The 21,772-nt window shown below is 50.0% G+C and overlaps 1 protein-coding gene across 1 annotated transcript in view; it reads right to left on the bottom strand.

Moving 5' to 3' along the window:
- Nucleotides 1–5,284: 5,284 nt before the first annotated feature.
- Nucleotides 5,285–21,772, bottom strand: part of WHRN (whirlin) — a 1,326,895-nt gene continuing 1,310,407 nt past the window's right edge. The window contains exon 13 of the mRNA XM_069609683.1: nt 5,285–20,438. Coding sequence (XP_069465784.1) covers nt 20,256–20,438 — 183 coding nt within the window. The 3' untranslated portion in view covers nt 5,285–20,255. The remainder of the gene's footprint in view (nt 20,439–21,772) is intronic.

The following is a 21,772-nucleotide window of genomic DNA, read 5'->3' as shown; positions in this document are numbered from 1 at the left end:
GGGGTGCAGGGGGACATGGGTGGGCGCCTGGTGGAGGCTGCCCCTGCACTGCTGGGGGGTGGGGGTGATGGGAGACATGAGTGGGGGCCTGGTGGAGGCTGCCCCTGGTGGCTGGGGGGTGGGGGTGATAGGGGACGTGAGTGGGGGCCTGGTGGAGGCTGCCCATGGTGGCTGGGGAGTGGGGGTGGTGGGAGACATGAATGGGGGCCTGGTGGAGGCTGCCCCTGCACTGCTGGGGGGTGGGGGTGCAGGGGGACATGAGTGGGGGCCTGGTGGAGGCTGCCCCTGGTGGCTGGGGGTGGTGGTAGACATGAGTTGGACATGGGTGGGGGCCTGGTGGAGGCTGCCCCTGCACTGCTGGGGGGTGGGGGTGCAGGGGGACATGGGTGGGCGCCTGGTGGAGGCTGCCCCTGCACTGCTGGGGGGTGGGGGTGATGGGAGACATGAGTGGGGGCCTGGTGGAGGCTGCCCCTGGTGGCTGGGGGGTGGGGGTGATAGGGGACGTGAGTGGGGGCCTGGTGGAGGCTGCCCCAGGTGGCTGGGGGGTGGGGGTGGTGGGAGACATAAGTGTGGGCCTGGTGGAGGCTGCCCCTGCACTGCTGGGGGGTGGGGGTGCAGGGGGACATGGGTGGGCGCCTGGTGGAGGCTGCCCCTGCACTGCTGGGGGGTGGGGGTGGTGGGAGACATGAGTGTGGGCCTGGTTCAGGGTGCCCCTGGTGGCTGGGGGGTGGGGGTGCAGGGGAACATGAGTGGGGGCCTGGTGGAGGCTGCCCCTGGGGGGTGGGGGTGCAGGGAGACATGAGTTGGACATGAGTGGGGGCCTGGTGGAGGGTGCCCCCGGTGGCTGTGGGGTGGGGGTGCAGGGAGACATGAGTTGGACATGAGTGGGGGCCTGGTGGAGGCTGCCCCTGCACTGCTGGGGGGGTGGGGGTGGTGGGAGACATGAGTGGGGGCCTGGTGGAGGCTGCCCCTGCACTGCTGGGGGTGGGGGTGCAGGGGGACATGAGTGGGGGCCTGGTGGAGGCTGCCCCTGGTGGCTGGGGGGTGGGGGTGCAGGGAGACATGAGTTGGACATGGGTGGGGGCCTGGTGAAGGCTGCACCTGCACTGCTGGGGGGTGGGGGTGATGGGAGACATGAGTGGGGGCCTGGTGGAGGCTGCCCCTGGTGGCTGGGGGGTGGGGGTGATAGGGGACATGAGTGGGGGCCTGGTGGAGGCTGCCCCTGGTGGCTGGGGGGTGGGGGTGATAGGGGACATGAGTGGGGGCCTGGTGGAGGCTGCCCCTGGTGGCTGGGGGGTGGGGGTGGTGGGAGACATAAGTGTGGGCCTGGTGGAGGCTGCCCCTGCACTGCTGGGGGGTGGGGGTACAGGGGGACATGGGTGGGGTCCTGGTGGAGGCTGCCCCTGCACTGCTGGGGGCTGGGGGTGGTGGGAGACATGAGTGTGGGCCTGGTTGAGGGTGCCCCTGGTGGCTGGGGGGTGGGGGTGCAGGGGGACATGAGTGGGGGCCTGGTGGAGGCTGCCCCTGGTGGCTGGGGGGTGGGGGTGCAGGGAGACATGAGTTGTACATGAGTGGGGGCCTGGTGGAGGGTGCCCCTGGTGGCTGGGGGGTGGGGGTGGTGGGAGACATGAGTTGAACATGAGTGAGGGCCTGGTGGAGGCTGCCCCTGCACTGCTTGGGGGTGGGGGTGCAGGGAGACATGATTTGGACATGGGTGGGGGCCTGGTGGAGGCTGCCCCTGCACTGCTGGGTGTGGGGGGAGACATGAGTGGGGGCCTGGTGGAGGCTGCCCCTGCACTGCTGCGGGGTGGGGGTGGTGGGAGACATGAGTGGGGGCCTGGTGGAGGCTGCCCCTGCACTGCTGGGGGTGGGGGTGCAGGGGGACATGAGTGGGGGCCTGGTGGAGGCTGCCCCTGCACTGCTGGGGGGTGGGGGTGCAGGGAGACATGAGTGGGGGCCTGGTGGAGGCTGCCCCTGCACTGCTGGGGGTGGGGGTGATGGGAGACATGAGTGGGGGCCTGGTGGAGGCTGCCCCTGGTGACTGGGGTGGGGGTGCAGGGGGACATGAGTGGGGGCCTGGTGGAGGCTGCCCCTGCACTTCTGGTGGTGGGGGTGGTGGTAGACATGAGTGGGGGCCTGGTGGAGGTTGCCCCTGGTGGCTGGGGGGTGAGGGTGGTGGTAGACATGAGTGGGGGCCTGGTGGAGGCTGCCCCTGGTGGCTGGGGGTGGGGGTGCAGGGAAACATGAGTTGGACATGAGTGGGGGCCTGGTGGAGGCTGCCCCTGCACTGCTGGGGGGTGGGGGTGGTGGTAGACATGAGTGGGGGCCTGTTGGAGGCTGCCCCTGGTGGCTGGGGGGTGGGGGTGATGAGAGACATGGGTGGGGGCCTGGTGGAGGCTGCCCCTGGTGGCTGGGGGTGGTGGTAGACATGAGTGGGGGCCTGGTGGTGGCTGCCCCTGGTGGCTGGGGTTGGGGGTGCAGGGAGACATGAGTTGGACATGAGTGGGGGCCTGGTGGAGGCTGCCCCTGGTGGCTGGGGGGTAGGGGTGCAGGGAGACATGATTTGGACATGGGTGGGGGCCTGGCGGAGGCTGCCCCTGCACTGCTGGGGGGTGGGGTGATGGGAGATATGAGTGGGGGCCTGGTGGAGGCTGCCCCTGGTGGCTGGGGGGTGGGGGTGAAAGGGGACATGAGTGGGGGCCTGGTGGAGGCTGCCCCTGGTGGCTGGGGGTGGTGGGAGACATAAGTGTGGGCCTGGTGGAGGCGGCCCCTGCACTGCTGGGGGGTGGGGGTGCAGTGGGACATGGGTGGGGGCCTGGTGGAGGCTGCCCCTGCACTGCTGGGGGGTGGGGGTGGTGGGAGACATGAGTGGGGGCCTGGTGTAGGCTGCCTCTGCACTGCTGGGAGATGGGGGTGCAGGGGGACATGTGTGGGGGCCTGGTGGAGGCTGCCCCTGCACTGCTGGGGGGTGGGGGTGCAGGGGGACATGAGTTGGGGCCTGGTGTAGGCTGCCCCTGCACTGCTGGGGGGTGGGGGTGCAGGGGGACATGAGTGGGGGCCTGGTGTAGGCTGCCTCTGCACTGCTGGGAGATGGGGGTGCAGGGGGACATGTGTGGGGGCCTGGTGGAGGCTGCCCCTGGTGGCTGGGGGGTGGGGGTGTAGGGAGACATGAATTGGACATGAGTGGGGGCCTGGTGGAGGCTGCCCCTTGTGGCTGTAGGGTGGGGGAGATGGGAGACATGAGTGGGAGCCTGGTGGAGGCTGCCCCTGGTGGCTGGGGGTTGGGGGTGGTGGGAGACATAAGTGTGGGCCTGGTGGAGGCTGCCCCTGCACTGCTGGGGGGTGGGAGTGCAGGGGGACATGAGTGGGGGCCTGGTGTAGGCTGCCCCTGCACTGCTGGGGGGTGGGGGTGGTGGGAGACATGAGTGGGGGCCTGGTGGAGGCTGCCCCTGCACTGCTGGGGGGTGGGGGTGCAGGGGGACATGAGTGGGGGCCTGGTGTAGGCTGCCCCTGGTGGCTGTGGGGTGGGGGTGATGGGAGACATGAGTGGGACATGAGTGGGACATGAGTGGGGGCCTGGTGGAGGCTGCCCCTGGATGCTGGGGGGTGGGGGTGCTGGGAGACATGTGTTGGTGATCAGTAGTGCAAGATGACATGTGGGTTGGCTGGTGGGCATCGCCATGGTGGATGGGTTGCCTGTGGGACATGAGCAGGGGTGCAGGGTAGTCCCCTGTGGTGTGGGCTGCCTGCAGGGGCCGTGGAGGGTGTAGAGGGAACACCTGGGAGGACCCACATGGCCAAATCACATGTGGCATTCCCCGGCACCACCGAAATACACATACCCTGCTGAAATCGTGTGTGAATCTTCCCGCGCACCTCAGAATACACGTATCCAGGCCAATCGCATGTGGAACTTCCCGCGCACCCCGTAGTACACGTACCCAGGCTAATCGCGTGTGGAACTTCCCGCGCACCCCGAAGTACACGTACCCAGGCCAATCGCGTGTGGAACTTCCTGCGCACCCCGTAGTACACGTACCCAGGCTAATCGCGTGTGGAACTTCCCGCACACCCAGGAACACACGCACACGCTATTTTTCACACAGCCGGTGTCCGTGTTTGTCGGTACCCCTTTGCACCTCATTTGTCCTAGAGGGCCACTGTATGGCCCATTCATCATGGCTGTATATGGGTGCTTTTTGTTAGCGCACATTTTGGGGCACATTTTTTTCAGTCGCAGGGGCGCTACCGCCTGCTTTCTTGTGGCGTACTTGTTTGGCCCTGTGCGCGTCTTTGACCGTGCGCTGGTTTGCCCAATTCGATTCCATGAATACGGGTTGTAGGCGAGCGTGTGGGTGTTCCGCGCACTTGCCTCCTGTACTTCCCCCGTGACGCCCATATTTTCACGCATTGTTCCCCATTCCGAGTGTTAAGCCCCGTGTTCCGCCTACTTTTGTGATGTGCGCCGCGCTATGTGCGATTTCGCAGTGGCTGTGGCGCACGCTGATGGATGACCTGTGCGCTGGCGTGCGCGGCGCACATTTTTAGCACACATCCAATGTTTTTCTTGCGCACGGACTTCCATGAATCGATGTGCGCTGGTTTCCCTGCGATTTCCGCACTTTTACTACGATTCGCACGTTTTGGCACCTCTGCGCAGGAATTTTCGGCGCACATTATTTCCATGAATCGACCCCATAATATTGTAGGGTTATCTTTGAGAGGGGCACGCCTTACATGTAGGCCAGCTGATGTTCTAGCCCTCTAAGGTGTTAAAGTTATCTTTGACATTCGAGAAATCAGGATTGAGGAATCTGGCAAAGTTAATGAGACGATCATGTCACCAAAATCCTTAATACCCAATAGTCTACACATTTTATTTTAATGCCTTCATTGCAAGGATTGTCATGACTATTAATGGCCCTGTGTTCCAATGCTAAGACAAAAAGGACAGGGGACAAAAGAAACCACTGCCTTGTCCCTTTTCTGTGGTATATCTTGTCGGAACTTTCTTTCGTTCACTTTTAATGCATTCCAGGTCCCTAGGTCAACACCCTATTTTCCCATCACACACTCACCTTCAGGATGAAACCGGTCCCCACAGAGAGACAGTTAATAGCTGTGTCTAGACTTTTCCAGCTCCAGGCAGCCCCTTGGAGTGTTTTTGAACCTTTGATTGTCACAAAGATTGTATGTGAACACCATCTACCTTTATTTTAAACTAACCACTGATGTCATTTAACAGAGAAACAAACACACACACTATAATTGGATTTTTTTCTAATTTATCAGGTTTATTGAAAAATTAAACTCACAAGCTCTGTATATAAATACCATGAGATTGGCGGCAATGTACAAGACACCTGGAACTGTACAACACATGACAGAGAGACAGACGCGTTCATGGCAGGGAGAGCAAGAACCCCAAGACTAACCACAGCAAGGGCCGCAGGAACCCCAGAGCAAACAAAGCAGGGAATGCAGGGTCCTGGCCTGTCTATAATGGGTGGGACACAAAGAGCAGGACCCAGGCCCTCTGACAGCTGGGGATAACACTCAGCGGGAATGTGTTCAGGATAGAAATGCCTGGCTGCCATACAGACTCTCACTAAAGGGTAGGCCGGGCTCTAAGCTTTGCATTTATGGGAGAGAGTACACGGAACCATGGCTCTCCGCTATGATGTATGCAAATTAGCCATGTGCGATTCAAGGGCATGCTTTGTTAGCATGTGTTACAGAAGAGACTTCAAGACCTACTAAAGAAGTTGAGCTATCCCTTGCTGTTCATATGTGGGTCATGTCTTGAGAAATGGGACCTTGAAGTGCCTTGGTTGAATATCACTATCTTTAGCTGCAGTCAAATGAACCCTGGAGTGTGCAAGACACATGAAAAAGAGATGGTGGTCGTGTTTCCATTATTCTATGGTGAGTGATAGGCAACACCCCTTACGTTCTTGGTGAACTTCAATCCATTTTTGCTCAATCCGCCCGTGTTGGAAGAAAAGGTTACAATGGCAGAGGTGACCGGATAAGGATTTTGTGAATCTGCTTAGGTTCATGGGTAGCTGTTTCTCAGAACCTGGGCGAGGCCAGGAGAAACCATTGAATCTTGCTTGAGATGCATGGGTAGCAAATAGTGGCTAATAGGCTAATAGTCGCTAATGGGAAATGACTAATTGATTGTAGTGCAATGTTGAAGTCCCAATCAAGCACACCACAGGGCCAGGGTGAGTGGTCTATTAGTTAAGACATGTGTGGAACAAATACATTTGTTGCAATGCATTTGTAGGCACCAGATGCCATGACTGTCAGAAATGAGGTAGTGCTCACATACATCTAAATTAGAATGCTCCAGGACAGAGTGTCCAGCCTTAGCCATGCTGGCACAGGCATGACTGTCTGTTCAACAACTGCCTGCCCGGTGGAAACTTAGATGGACCTTGCTCTGATGACATCAAAGGAAACTCTGTGTGAACTAAACAGAGCCATCTATGTTGCAAGCATATTAAAGGGAGCCTAAAATGGGCCCATCTATGAGAGGTAGCCAACATAGTAAGCTGTGAGTCTAAAACACAAATGAGTATACTTCTATTGAAATATTTATACTTTTTAGTGAGAATTCCTTAATGTGTATCTTTTCCAAAGACATTTTAGGAAAATATTAGATTATGGTCAATTGTGAATAACTCAGAGACAACCTCAGTTCCAGCGAACCTATGCTCAAGCACTTTAAATTAATAGCTCTTTACACCACACGTTTTTGGTTTCTCTCCACCGTGCACACAGGGACTAGCAGGAAATGGTGGTCAACTAAACATTAGGACTAATCGTTTGGAGTTGAGTCTTGGATCTTACAGCTGTTCCACCAAGGGAGATGGACTTGAGTCAATTTCATCAGAAAGCCTCCTTATTCCTAAATAGCAAGTCACTGATAGCATCATGAATTAGGCATGGCAATAACAGTGAACTGCGGTTAGGTTGTGCTGTGAAGGATGCACCGGTTTCAACCTGCACATATACACACAGTGCCAACCTGGCTCACAAGATACATCACGTATAGGGCACAGCTGCACGATATAGAGGTTTACTTAACATGGTACAAACCCTGCATGCTTTGCTATTTGAGTGTTGGCATAATTTCAGACGAGGGGCATCCCGGTCCCCAATATTCGTTTTCAGCCATAGATGACCCCTGTTGTTTTCAATGGCTGTGATAACGGTGCACTTGTGTGATCCATGGACTTGGCTCCAGTTTGGGAAGCATAACCTCTACTCATAATGAACAGGAAACCAAGGGGGGGGGGTGGGGAAGGGCAGGGGGAGGGGAAGCTAGTCAGAGTAAAGAAAAAGGCAAAGTCTGACACGATGTATCATAGGGAAGTGAGAAGACAGGAGACACAGAGAGAGAGAGAGATGAACATAGAGAGAAAAGGAGACAGGCGTGGCTTGAAGACCTACACGGTTAAGAAGGGAGAATGGTAAACATGAGTGAGGGAGTAGGGCCCATTCTAGGGATGGGCGAAGTGGCCAGCTGCTCCGGGTGCAGCAGAGTCAAGTAGGGATCAGTGCCAAGGCACCAGGAAAAGGTCAAAGTTTATAAGGGTTTCACATCATTAATAGTAGCACACCTGCAGGTAGAGTCTGATCAAGTAACATAACTCTATCACATTTATAGACATGACTATATAAAGGGCACAATGACAGCGGGCAGAAGAGAGCCTGCGCTTGGCTGCCAGTAACATTGATCCTACACCCTCTGCCACATGTGGGTGGCACAGCCTTTGTTCATCAGGATCTCTTACTCCATCCTAAACCTTAGGCTGGCCTTGGGCGAGGTGTGACAATCAGGGGAGGGGCTGAAGGGGAGCTAAATAGCCGACAATCAGAACACAAGCTAAATATGATCAAAGGCAACATGAGAAGACAAGGTGGGTGGCGGTTGGGTTGAAGTAAGAAGGCGGTTAGTGCGAGAAAGTGGGGGAGAAAGACAGAAAGGATGAAGTTAGCAAAGGAGGAGGAACAACAATGAATAAGAAAACAGGAAAACAAATTAAAGGAAAACAGGAAAAAGTGAACTAGAAGGGGAGCATGAAAGAAAAGAAAGCATACAATGAAAAGAGAAAAGGGCGAAAAAAGAGAAGAGGGAGACAAAGAAGACAGAGTAAGAGTCACATAAAGAAAGCAGAAGGAGATGGGGAAGCGCAAAAGAAAGCAGGGGATTGAAAAAAAAAGAGAGTCTGGAGAAAAGAACATTAAATTAAGAGCGAATGAGGGAGCAAACATCTGCAGAATATAAGACAGCACAGTTTAAGGGGAACAGGAAAAAAGTAGTCAGTAGAAAAAGAGAGGGAGAGGGATGAAAGACAGGAAATATGCACATCAAGCAGTGCACAGAAGTGGGAAAGGGGTGGATTTAAAGAAAGAAAGAGTGATGAGCTTTCAGATGTCATAAAAATAGAAGGAAAAATAGGAAGACAAATCAAGGGAAAGAGATGGGAGAGTGATCAAATTCATACAATAAAAAGCGTCTGAAGCAGGGAATAATCGGGAGATAAAAAAACGGACTGCCAGAAGAAAACAGTGAATATTCTAAGAAAATGCTAGGCTAGAAGTAGCGGGCTGAGGAACTGGGAACCTTGGTGGTGTGGTAGTGAAACCTGTGCTGGGGTGGCGGCGTAGGTGAGGGTCTGACAATGAGTGAGATGGGGTGAGAAGCAAACAGAGAGATAAAGGCCACATATTGAGGTCGAGATGAGACAGACCTGGATCATGAACATGAGACGGAGCTGAGGGGAAATGTTTACTGGAAGAGATACAGGCGAGAGTAGGACAGAGTTGAGGGTGATAACTAATGGATAGTGGTGCATGGCATCGAGGAGTGGGTAAGAGGCAGACCTGGAGAGAGACAGGTGAGACATGGACAGACGTGGTGGAGCTGCTGTGGAGAAAGGGCGGGAAGGAGGCATAGATAGATATGAGAAGATGAGAGTCAGCACTAGGAGGAAACTGGGAGAGAGGGTTGAGAGAGCCAGGGACAGATTGTGTGAGCGGTGGATAAGAGAGAGCTTGGCGACAGTGATGTAAAAAACAGGATTTTTAGAGTGACAGCGACATTGTATGTGTAATAACGAAGGGATGGGGAAAGAGAGAAGAACGAGAAGAAATGGGGGTATGGTGAGAGGATGATAAGAGTATGTGTGAGAAGGGATATTGAGACGAGAAAGAAAGAAAGAAAATAAACAAAGAAAGAAAGAAGCGATTGAATAAAGGAAGTGGAGACTAGAAAGGTGGGATAGAGAGAGAGGAAGTAGACACCATGGAAGGGAGGGGGTGGATAAGAGTAGGGGGTTGGGATGGGAAGGGAAAACAGGACAAGGGGAAGGGAAAGACCTGGCCACTTTATGGCCCAAGACATTGGATTGGACAATTAATTTATTCTAGAGTTCAACTGCCCAGTTTTTTATAGGTTTTCAATGGAGCCGCTTTAGTCTCATAACCATAGTGTAATATTCTGGGAAGTCAAGGAATGCTCTCACCTCAGCCTGGATCTTGGGTGCCTCCTACTCAACATCAAGCTGTATCCTGTCGCCAAGGTCAGTTTCAGAACCCTATGTAAACAGTCATATTGCTGGCTAGTATCTGAAAAATGGGAGGGCATTTTCTGCCAAAATCCTGCATTTCTCAAGAAACATCTCATATACACAATATTACAGACTGTACACGTGTTCATACATTCTGATAATTTGAGTGGTGAGGTTCACACCCTGATTGTCCCTTGTCTTGCTTAGGCCATCATCCTTGTGGGCCATCATCCTTTCCTAACCGAAGGGTGAGGTGAATGATATACTGTAGTGTCTGGTGGATGGTGGTGGATCTGTCTGGGGAATTACTTTTGACTGAATAAGGAGTCTGCTTGCACAATTGATCTTGCCGCCCTGAGTCACCAGGTCGTTGGGCCTTTGGCTGTGGAAGCTGCACCTTCTTCAATGTGTCCGAGGAAAGAGGGGTGCACCGGTCGTGGCATGACGCCGGGGAGTGCACGGCAGGACAGACTTTGCAGTATGAGAGTGAGCCGTGCACACATGGGGGGGATGCAGTTTTGGTGTATGCCCTGAGCACCATATTGCTTAAAAACTGAAGAGGAAAGAGACAGACACGGGAATGAGTTGTGAGATGGAAACAGAATTAAGAAATCAAGAGTGAGAAAAAGGAGAGGCCAGAATGCATGTTCCAATACAGAAAACGAAGCATTTGCCCATATTCTAGCAGACAATGACCCGTGCACATATATGCTCACACAGACCCAGAAATAAGCTCATGTTACTTACACATACACACACTTGTTCAGCAACAGCGAAATGTGCACCTTTTTCATGTACAAAATCGACATATTATATTCTAGTTAATTAGCGTCTGTTGGGCGGTCCTCAGGCCGACTGTGGTGTTGCTTGGCTTCATTGGGCCAAGGCGGGATTCAAATCATGGTGTGGGCATATGTTACCTAGAATAACATTGGGCCTCATTCCGATTTCGGAGGTAACCACGCCTCTATTTGCGGCATGGCTGCCTCCGAACTCGTCCAAACTCCGGCCTGGTGAATGAAATAATTACCGGTCCATTGCGAGGTCGGAGGGACCGGCAATTCCCCATTCACCAGGGCCATTCCCCATTCCCATTTCAGCCCCCATAGGGCTCAATGGGAAGGGGGAAGGCGGCAATAACGGTACCTAAATTATGGTACCGTTATTGACCCCGGAGTTCCTTTGCGGGTCCCGCCCTTAACGCCTGCTAAAAGCAGGCGTTAAGGAAGGACCCACAAAGGGAACTCGTAGTAGGGCAGTAAGGGTTTAACGGCACCGGTCTCGTTACCGGTGACCGTTAATCCTTACCGCGTTACTCGGAATGAGGCCCAATGTGTACAATGACAAGTAAGCACACTCAAACATGCAAACCCCTGCAGAGCGAAACAAATGCTCATGCACATTTCCTCTCCCAAACAGAAGCACAACGCACATCCACCCTGAAATGCACACAGTGCAAAAGAAACACATGGCCACAAACATGAACACATATACAGACCCTTCTACCAGGCTCGGCCCAGCATAACTAGACATGCCACATTATGCCAAAATGACATCCTGCGTCCCCAGACACTCTTTGCGCGTGGAAGTGCTCTGCATATTATCATCGCGCGAAGATCTGAGGCCTGCAAGACCAGTTTCCCTCATTAGTGGTATACCAGAGAGAATTCTTTGGAAGGATTTTGTAGAGCCCAAAATCAACGCATGAAACCCTGCTGAAGATGGAGTGTGGAGTGGAGATCATGCTGCTGTGAAACAGATATGACATTGCAAAGCTTCTTACTGAGGACTGCTGCATAAAGTTCATAGGCCCAGAGAGTCTCTCTCCTCATCTGTGATTTATTGAACAATGTTCTAAATATCATGTGAAGTGCACATTCACCTGGGGTCTCTTGGCGCTGCACTTCTAGCCTCAGAATAGAAATAGTAAGCTTGCCGCTCAGTAGTGGTACAGCCAGCTCTTCAGAACATTGCAGAAGGACAGATGTTTGGTAATGGAACGAATCTCTAAGGGAAAGTTGTTCCAGAATTGAGGGTCTAGTTCTGAGAGCAAAACACTGCTGTGTCTTTTCCTTCTGTTTGGTCCAGAAAATACAGAAACAGAACTAGGGAACACAAAGTACATGGGATGTTTTTACAAACCTGTCTATGGAGAAACAAGGCGCTAAATGTGTGAAAGACCTGGTGAAGGATACATAGGGTCCAGGTCTCACGTTTATAAACTTTATCCCAAGGGCTCACCTGGGGTCCTGGGTCCAGCATGTCTTGTGCTCTGTTCTTCTGGAATGGAGGCAATGTGCGAACAAATAGGGGCGATCCTGTCAAGCTGCTGCATTGCCAGATTAATGCTGAAAATAGAGCACGGCAAGCCAGGAGCCAGTGGGAAACCCAAAATCCGGGGGAAAAGTCAAAAGACTTCTAAACCTCAAGCCCAGTCTGAAGTAGTCAAGGACCACACATGGTAAGTGAATTCTCCAGGCAAGGAAAGAGTCAGTTAAGAAGGGAAGAAAGGAGGGATGTCAAAGAGGCACATGGGGAGGGAAATGAGGAAGAAAATAGAACAGTAAGGAAATACTGGAAAAGAAGGAAGGGAGGAAGGGAATCAAGGAAGGTCACCTTCATCCCTGGCAGCAGGCAGACCATCTGAAGATGAAAGGCACAATCCGCAAGTCGTAGACATCTGAGGTACACTGATCAGAGTAAGGTGGGCGCCATCTTGAAAACCACTGCTGTACATTTCCTGACAAACTTAGTGGGTCCGGCATGGAATCTCCTGCATTTCCATTGTTGCCACACCGAGCATTGGGCCGCTGTGACATCATGCTCCCCTCCTAGGCGGGAAAGCCTGGGCTTCCAAAGATGCAAAGCATGGAATTTCCTGAGCAAACAGGAAGCATGGATGTGTGATACAGATTCCCAGGTCTGTTCGAGAGGAGAATACCTCTTCCAGTTCAGGAGGTATTGCAAGCAGCTTTGATAGTACCAGGAGTCACATATTATACCTCATAAACGTGAAGCGATCAGCAAGGCACTGCTTTAATAAGGAGACATGGAAAACAGAATTATTCAAATTATAATTGTTTTATAAGCGCTTAATACCAATGAGTGGTTTCGAATTGTGGGATCAGGATCCGAACCTGTGTTGTGCTGCGTGGTCTTGCTTCCAAGACAAGACAAAAGCATTGCCCGTGAGCTATCCTGGATGAATGCATTTTACAAGCGAGGGACAACTTCAATTTGAAGGAAACTGGATTGATCTTTTGAATGATTGAAAATGGGCAAAGGTATTTTTGAACCAGTTTAGACAGGCACAACCATCTAAGAAGGTACTTGGTAGACAGGAATACTTTGGTCGTTACATCCCCTTCTGGTGTATCACCTCTCTGTTTGTTAGCAGAGGCTTTAGTCCTGGCATGTGCCTCTTCGAGGTTAGTGTAGGTTTGTTCATGGGCTTTTGTGATGTTTTCCAGAAGGGTGTCAAGGGATGGCATATGAGTAGAGTATTTGATGTCAAACAGAAATATTCAAAGGTTGCGTCCGGTGGAACAATAAAAATAATTAATTGTGCGGCTCAGTGTATAGTGTTTGTAAATTCTGCCATAGGGAGAAACTCAACCCAATTACCTCTGATGATGGAAGAAAAACAGCATAAAGACAGCTCCATAGTTCGATTCAGTCTCTAGGTTTGCCCTTTGAACTGAGGGTGATAATCTGATACGACTGTTCTGGATATTCCAAGATACCTACAAAGGGTAGCCCAAAAACAGAGAGGTATACTGTGGTCCCTGATCAGAAATAATCATCAATGGAAGACCATTGATTCAGAATATTTCTTCTAAGAAGATCCTGTTCATCTGTCAGCCAAAGGAGGGCCTGGTAAAGGGGTAACATGTGCTGTGTTTGTGAAAGAGTGGATAGTGACAATTATATCTTTACATTCTTCAGAATTTGGAAGGTCGACTAGTCTGTGGAGATTGTTTGACATGGACCCGTTGGTAAGGGGGGCCGATGGTGTTTTTCCAAGGTTTTGGAAGAGACTGTCTTGCACTGGACTCATGTAGGATAGGTGGTTACATAGTCTTGCACATCCCTGCTTAGCAAGGGCCACCAAAACATGCATGTAATGAGCTGATGAGTAGATACCATTCTAGCATAACCAGCTAGGTGGCTCTCATGACACCAGTGCAAACCCTGTCATTGGAGTTCCGAGGTGAGTAAGACCAGCAGCTTCCCTTTGATGAAGAAACCATTGATGTCTCTATAATCCTGTTTGTCGAAAGTAGTTCAAACAGATTCTTTCAAGGTTTCTTTAACTCAAGAAATGATGAAATAGAATAGATGCACGCTTGTCCTTCAAAAAGGGATTCAGAAGGGATACCGCTGACATTGAGGACAGTATTCACAATACCATAAATCATCAGGAACTAGGTTGTCAATCCCCGGGATTTAAGTCACAGTGATATTATGCTGTGAGAAAAAGAAGGCTCTCCTAGCTTGACGACTGTCTCTCGATTCTTGTTGTGGCAGAACGTTCAGGTTCCTGTGATGCGTCCTGATCTCGAATCTGTGTGCGGCTCCTAACAGGAGGTTTCTCCATTCAAAGTGCGTCATTCTTTTTCGATTACTGAGTAATTTCTCGGATTTGACCAATAGCTGGTTTTCCTGCAGCCTTTGTAGTACGTCAGGAAGATGGTCATATTGTTGGGCATGAGAAACAGAATACACTAGAATATCGTCTAAGTAGACAATGAAGGAATAGAAAAATAGGTCATAAAAGTCGTGATCCATGAAGAGCTTAGTACCTGTTATCCAAAATGACCGAGAAGCTTTAAAACGCTGTCTTCCACTCGTCTCCAGAGTGAATTGTTAGTAGATGGTATGCTCCTCTCAAATCCAGCTTAGTGAACAGCATGGCGCTTTGTACTACTTGTAAGATGTCATTTATAAGTGGCGTAGGATACTTGTCCTTAACGGCCATGCTGTTGTGGTTATGGTAGTCCAGACATGGTCTTAGTTCCTTGGTATCTTTTTTTAGTACAAAAAAAAGCTATGCCCCAGCCGGGGACTTAGATTTGCTGATAAGGCCATTCTGTAGGTTCATATCGATATACTCTTTCAGAGATCTCTTTTCTGCAAGGAAAAGCGTATACATTCTGCCAAAAGGAATAACGGTTCCATGAACCAGATCGATGACAATCTCCACGTGGCAATGCTCTGGCATTTCTTTGACAGCCGTGTATTGAAAGATGCTACGGAATTCATTATATACATGTGGGACGTTACTCGGGTCCACAGAAGACACCATAGCCATATGATGCTCGCAAGTAGATATGGACGCTGGTTCAGGACTTTAGTCTTGAAGGAGACATTTATGGGAGCAGATGTCGGAATCAAGATTTAAGATATTGTTAGTCCAGACAATCCTGGGAATTTTGTCTTCCTAGCCATGGTATACCGAATCGAATGTTATCATTTCTTGGTAATGAGTAACACTTAGTTGAACAGGAATTGTTTGTCCGGTGATAGGGCCAGGACTCAGGGGCAGTTCATCTACTCTTTCCACATGTTGGTTGATTTGTTTAGGTAGCATGGGAACCTGATGGTTCACTGCCCATTGGCTGTCTATAAACACCCAGCTGCCCCACTATCCAAAAAGTCAATACTGCAAAGGTTGTATAGTTGGAAACAGTTAATGAAGAACGTAAGACCAGAAGAGAACATTTCCATGTGTTAATGGTAGTCCTGGTCAATGTCCGGGAATGCTTTTCTACATCCCAATCCTCTGTCCCACTTAGGATAGGGGTCTGGCAGGTGATCCTTGTGGAACAACCAGGCAATTCCATAGGAAATGGCCCTTTGATCAGAGAGGAGGGAGCTTGCTAAGAGGTTGGGCTTCTTGCAAATAGGGGGACACCCAGAAGTCATTGTGCCTCTCAATAGCCCATAGGGACTAAGCTACATTTTACTAATGAAGCCCAACAAGACATAAACACATCTGAGGTTGTTGGCATTCACATCCATAGAGAACATAGCCTAGTCATTTTGAGTGCAGTGGTGCCCTGTTGACTGACTGTTTTATATACTGCTGGGGCGCACCTCTGTATGCACAGACACATTAAAATAATGATAGCAAGGAAAATTTCCTAGAGCAATGCCAGTGCTAATTTATTTACAAATGTCCTTATTTACGCCCCTTCTCTTCTTCATTTAAGGAGAGAGTGCAAGACCCCCCCTCTTCAAGGAGCGACTGCTCTCTAGCCCCTCATACACTCGCCACCTAACGTGAGACTGGGTGATCTGCCCCAAGTTCAGATCCTTCCACTGGTTGTTTGTAGATCCTTTGCTGCCAAATTCCTGCCCTTCCCCTCCCCGTTACCAGATTACCGCTCTTTTGCATATTGGCTTTCCTCACTGTGCCATGACCTGTTAAGTGCTCCGTGGCTTCCGGAAGTTAGGTCCTTGCTTAATAAACACCATAATAATAATTATAATACCAACAATAATAGTTTACATGGATTTGTATCGTGCTTCATTTAAAGTCTTTCATTCACCATATTGTGGTTTTAATTTGTCACCCTAAGTGAGAGAGGAAATGCCCAGATATGGGCCCCTTGCTTACTATGCCATAGTGAACTAAGCTGCACCTCGCTGATGAGATCCAACAACGACTCAACATGTTTGGGGTTCCTGTGTTCACATGCAGAAAGGGTGTGGCTTCACAGTTCAGGCTTGACTGTTCCCATTGGTGGCAGGGCCAAGGCCAATTTGCATATAGCTTGGGCCCTTCTGGTATGATATGATATTTTATTTATATCGCGCCCATACACAGGTGTTTCAGAGCGCGACCAGGCAAAGGGAGGGGGAGCAGGGGAGAAAACAAAAACAAACGATCTTACTAGGCCCAGTGACATTGAGAACGTGCAAGTGCATGGGAAAGGGAAAGGGGGAAAGTGCAACAGAAAAAGGGAGGGGGGGCAAGAAGTGCAAGGCATAGGATAAATAATAAGTTAGAGGATACATAAGTGAATAAATAAGGTGATAAGAGCAGTGATAAGGGCAGCCAGTGAAGGGTGCAGTGCAGGGCAAGTCAGATAGGGTAGCATCTGATAAGTGCAGGAGAGGAGTGGGAGGACCTGTGAGGGTACAGATAACAGGCCCCAGTGCAGAGGTGGCCGGGAGGCATTGCCAGAGGATAGGTGACTGGGCCAGAGGGGCCCCGTTGGCAGGTGAGGCAGTGCTGAGAAGAGAAGGCAGATCAGCAGGGGAGGAGAGTGTCAAAGGCAGATGCGAAGAAAAAGGTCTTAAGGAGCTTCTGGAATCGTAGATGGTTTTCCTCCAGTTTCAGGGTGATAGGGAGGCCGTTCCAAAGGGAGGCTCCGGCTGAGGACAGAGATTGGCCCCCTGCACGTTTCTTAGAAAAGCGCTGACCCTGAGGAAGTTTGAAGTAGAGGAGCGAAGGGTTCGAGAAGGGAGGTATTTACGTAGGGATAGTTGAAGGTATTTTGGACCCAGGCCCCAGAAAGCCTTGTGGACTATGCAAAGGGTTTTACATTTAATCCTTGCATCCACTGGGAGCCAATGGAGGGACTTCAGTGCTGGAGAGATACGATCCCAGGGCTTGAGGCCAAGGACAAGTCTCGCAGTTCTGTTCTGGATTAGCTGTAGAGGGCAGAGGGTGGAGGCGGGTAGCTTTAGAAAGAGGCTGTTACAGTAGTTCAGCTTAGAGAGAATCAGAGCTTGGGAGACAGTGAGCTTCTGTGGGAAGGAGAGGAAGGGAAAGGTACCTCTAAGCAGGTGTAGTAAGAAGTTAGATTTTTTAGAGACTTCAGAGATGTGTGAGGAGAAGGAAAGTGTGGAATCAAAGATGACCCCGAGGTTCTTTGCTTCACAGGTAGGTGCAGGTGGAGGGCCAAGAGCGGCAGGCCAGAGGGTAAGGGGGAAGGAAGGAGAGGGTTTGCCGATGAGGAGGATCTCAGTTTTATTAGCATTTAAACAGAGATCGTTGGTGGCACAGTCAGAGATGAGGGAGGGAGAGGAGGTGGCAGAGGGAAGCCTGAAAATGATTTGTGTGGCGTCAGCATAGCATTAGAAGTTGGAGCAGAAGATGTAAATGCATTAGGCAAGGGTTGCCGAATATTGATTGAAAAGCCGGGCGAGAGATTAGACCCCTGAGGAACAACACAGGTAGAGAGGGAGATAGAGGAGAGGAAAGAGCCAAGTTCTACCTGGGAAGGTCGATCCGAGAGAAAGGAGGTAAGCTAAGCCAGAGCCTGATCAGTGATGCCAAGGTTATGGTGCAGATGGGCCAGCGAAACGGCTATTAATGTTTACAGAGTGCAATTCTGGTGTTTATAATTGAATCAAAATTTTCTATTCATTACTTTTCGGGTTTCACTGGTCTCCTCAAGCAATCTCATTAAATCCATCCTTCTTCCAGAATAATACTATGAAATAAATTAGGAAGAGACATGGCATTGATATTTGGAAAGTCTGCAACACAGTTCCTGTAAGGAGGCTTTTAATTACTCAGGGCACATCCAGCACCTCATATCCTACTCAAAAAACATTTGTAAAAAAGGACGGACAGACATCTTTTCCATTGCAGTGTTCAACAAACTAAAAATAAGAAACGCAAATGTTATGGTGAATTGCGGATGGCCCATAACATGTCCTATCAGTCCTGCCGAGAACGTCTGAGCAGCATCATGCGATCCTTCACACCTACACTCCTCTAGATCGAGAAAGGAAATGATGCCTACTTGTTTAGGGCCTTCTTCTAGAGGTGGACAATGAAAGGGGGGGGGTGCCACATTGCACTAACATGTTGCCTCCAGGATGATGTACAAAATGATGATCAAGGTGGCTTTCAGTAGGTCAGCGAGCAGCCAATCTTTGAGAAATCCAGAAAAATGGGGGAACCGTTTAAATCCAGAACCTAGAAGATAGATAAAATCCTTAAGATCAGGGGTAGCAGTTCCCCTGGGAGGAGGGGCCTTTGTATGTCCATCTCCACTTCTGTAGTTCTGTACTCATCCTCAGTGCCATTCTGGGATGCTGATGCTGTGGAGTGGCGGGGGAGGGAGGGAAGGGCCATGGGACGGTGCAAAGTCTGTTAATTATGCATAGACATGGCCATTGGAAAGACCGATTTCTAAAAAGCTATAAAAAGAGGTTCGTTTGGCTGAGAATCTCTGCCTGCTTTACTTCTCCCTTTTCCAGATTCACCCTGTCCTTTGCCCTTCTCTCTTGTATTCTGTGTACAAGTACCATTTTAATGAAAGTTATAAACAAATACTGTATTATTATTTTAAAAATATTGTACTCGAAGGCCAGATAGAGCGCAAATAAATAAATAAAAGCGGCCATGTCATGTGCTCATGCACTGTGACTGATTTATTCACAAGCTCTTGGGCTCTACTATCACACTTGACATATTTACACACATGCACGCACACACGCACACTCCTCACACTCACTCACTGGGAAACAGCACGGTTCACTCAAATGGCCAAAGGCATACTGACATATATCCATGAATTAGATGTATGCTCAAAGACACGCATCGAAAAAGCAGCCACTGGGGACTTGCTACACAAAAACACCCCCATCTAGCCTCGACACCCTAATTTATCATATATGTGGCTCTCTGCCTTTCCTTCTGCCTACGGGTGTGTTTCTCCGTTCTTTCCTTCTGTTGTCTTTGTAAGTCTCCCCATTCTCTGTGTTTCATCCACTATGTTTGACTTGCTTTATATATTGCCACTTAGCTACTCCACTCTATTTCTTGCTACATCTCTGCCTTTTGGTGTGTTTCGCTCCCTTTTCCCTCTTCTTTGGGCGCCTTCGTCTATTTCCTTCCGATACGGCTCTTGCTTGTGTATCTCTTGCCCTTTCCCACTTCTGCCTGTTGGCCTCTGTCTCTCCAACAGTTCTACTTTAATCGGTTTTCTGTCCTTTCCTGATGATGGTTTATATTGTGTAGATGCGCCCATCTGTTCATTCTGTCTTATTTGACTGTTAGCATATCCCTCTCCCTCTCATTTGCTCCTCTTCCTTCTTGCAATGACTCTTTCTACCTTTGTATCTTTGTCTTGTCTCAATCACATGTCCTTATTTTGTTTCTTGAGGTGTGTGTGTCAATTCCTACTCCTCTCCGCTCTTGTTTCTCCTCCCTCATTTGCTCCTTCAGTTGGCTCTCAGCCTCATGCTGTCTAACCCGCATGCAGGCTCTGTGATCACAACCTCCTCATTAGAATGTGCTAGCCACCTCTGCTGGACATAGCAGAGCCATCCATGCATTGTTGAGCTCTGACACTGGACCCCTGGGGGGTCAGTGGATCCCCAATATTCTGCAGGCCCACCTTAGCTGGTTATGATTGGATACACGAGCTCTTTGAGCACCATGTACCATGTCTAACAATGCTGGATTGGCAGGAACATCATAACGCAGTGTGGGCAGACCGCGTCAGGGGCACGAGCAGGGCGGGGACACGTCGGATGGACACGGACGATTGCACAGTATGCAGATTAGCGTGTGATTAAGGTAAATTAACACACGATACAGATCCATAACACAGATCTCTGTAGGTCCGTTCCAGTCCATTCTCCAGCTGCTCTCTGGGTCGGACTCGCAAGCGCTCCCCCATGGGTCTCTTCAAATACCCAGAGTCCTTCCTAAAGGGCGACGTTGAACTCGGTCACCAGGAAATCAATGGTATCCTTCTCTTTGGTCTTAAAAGCTTCAGCAATGATGCGGGCTGCATCCCGGTGCTCCATCCCCTGCATTGGAGTCCCGTTCACCTCCAGGATCACCTGACCCACCTTCAGCTTCCTGCAGTTGTGAGCGGAGCCGCCCCGCTGAAATCAGAAAAGAGAGTATCAGTCATGATCAGATCCAAAACTCAGGAGTCAAGGTACTTCCCAGTGCCAAGCCTTGGCGTGCTACCTATACAATGATTCTAGCCACACCTGTGGTGCGTGTACACTAGATGGCTATACTACTGGGGCTGGAGTACCTTACAGTGACATATATCAGAGCTGCGGCAGAAGGGTTTGCACAGTGATAGTCTAGTACCAACACATGTATTATGTGTGTTTCATAGACATAGACAAGGTATTTCATCTATATATTAACTGTAGCGATGGCTGCATTACCTGTACAATAAGTGTGTATAGTCCTTGGACTGTAGTAACTTGCAGTGAATTCCTATAGCTAGGACATTGTGACCTGTAGAGTGACTATTACCAAAGCAGTGATTCAGGGAATATGACCTGTATATTGATTGCAGACATGGTTGTACTAGCTATCCAGTAACTGTCTACAACCTTGGGCTGTATTAACAATGACATTTGATAAAGAGGGTTATATTACATGTATATCCAATTCCGTGGCCATGGATAATCAGGAGTACCCGTTGCCAACGGTTCTCAGGGGCCACACTACTTTCTTTTTTAGTATGCATGATAAGTACGCAGCTATCCCTATTCAGATACATGGTATGCATTTTATGACAATATTCATCAGTTAATTACTGAATGCCTAACAGGAATTTGCCCTTGACAACTTTTGGGGGAGGGGGCATAGCCATATTTACCTGCTTACATCCTGCATTCAGCCAGAGTTGCATTACCTGTATCCTGACTGCCCACAACCCTACCGATATTCACTTATATTGACAGAGGTACTCTAGACTTTACTTGCATATTGGGTGTCTTGACCGTGGGAGTCAGCTACATATTGATAGTCTATCGCCTCGACAGTTTTCTGTGCCTATTGACTGCCGGTGCTCCTGTCTGACAGCTTATAGCGGTTTGGTAACAGGCTATAGCAATGTCTGTATCCCACGCACAGACACTGGCAAAGCCAGGTTTACAGTTCCTGCATATTGACGGTCTATCGATGGAAGAGCATTGGGTGTATATTGACAGTCTATAGCTTGAAGGGCATTATGTATATATTGACAGTCTTTAGCTTGAAGGGCATTATGTGTATATTAACAGTATATAGCTTGAAGGGCTTTGTGTGTATATTGATAGTCTATAGCTTGAAGGGCATTATCTATATATTGACAGTCTTTAGCTTGAAGTGCATTATGTGTATATTGACAGTCTTTAGCTTGAAGGGCATTGTGTGTATATTGACAGTCTATAGCTTGAAGGGCATTGTGAGAATATTGACAATCTATAGCTTG

This window comes from Ambystoma mexicanum, chromosome 8 (assembly GCF_040938575.1).
Source record: "Ambystoma mexicanum isolate Mex_15411 chromosome 8, UKY_AmexF1_1, whole genome shotgun sequence".
NCBI classification, from domain to species: Eukaryota; Metazoa; Chordata; class Amphibia; order Caudata; family Ambystomatidae; genus Ambystoma; species Ambystoma mexicanum.
The sequence above is the reverse complement of the archived record's forward strand: the minus strand, read 5'-3'. Positions and strand labels throughout refer to the sequence as shown.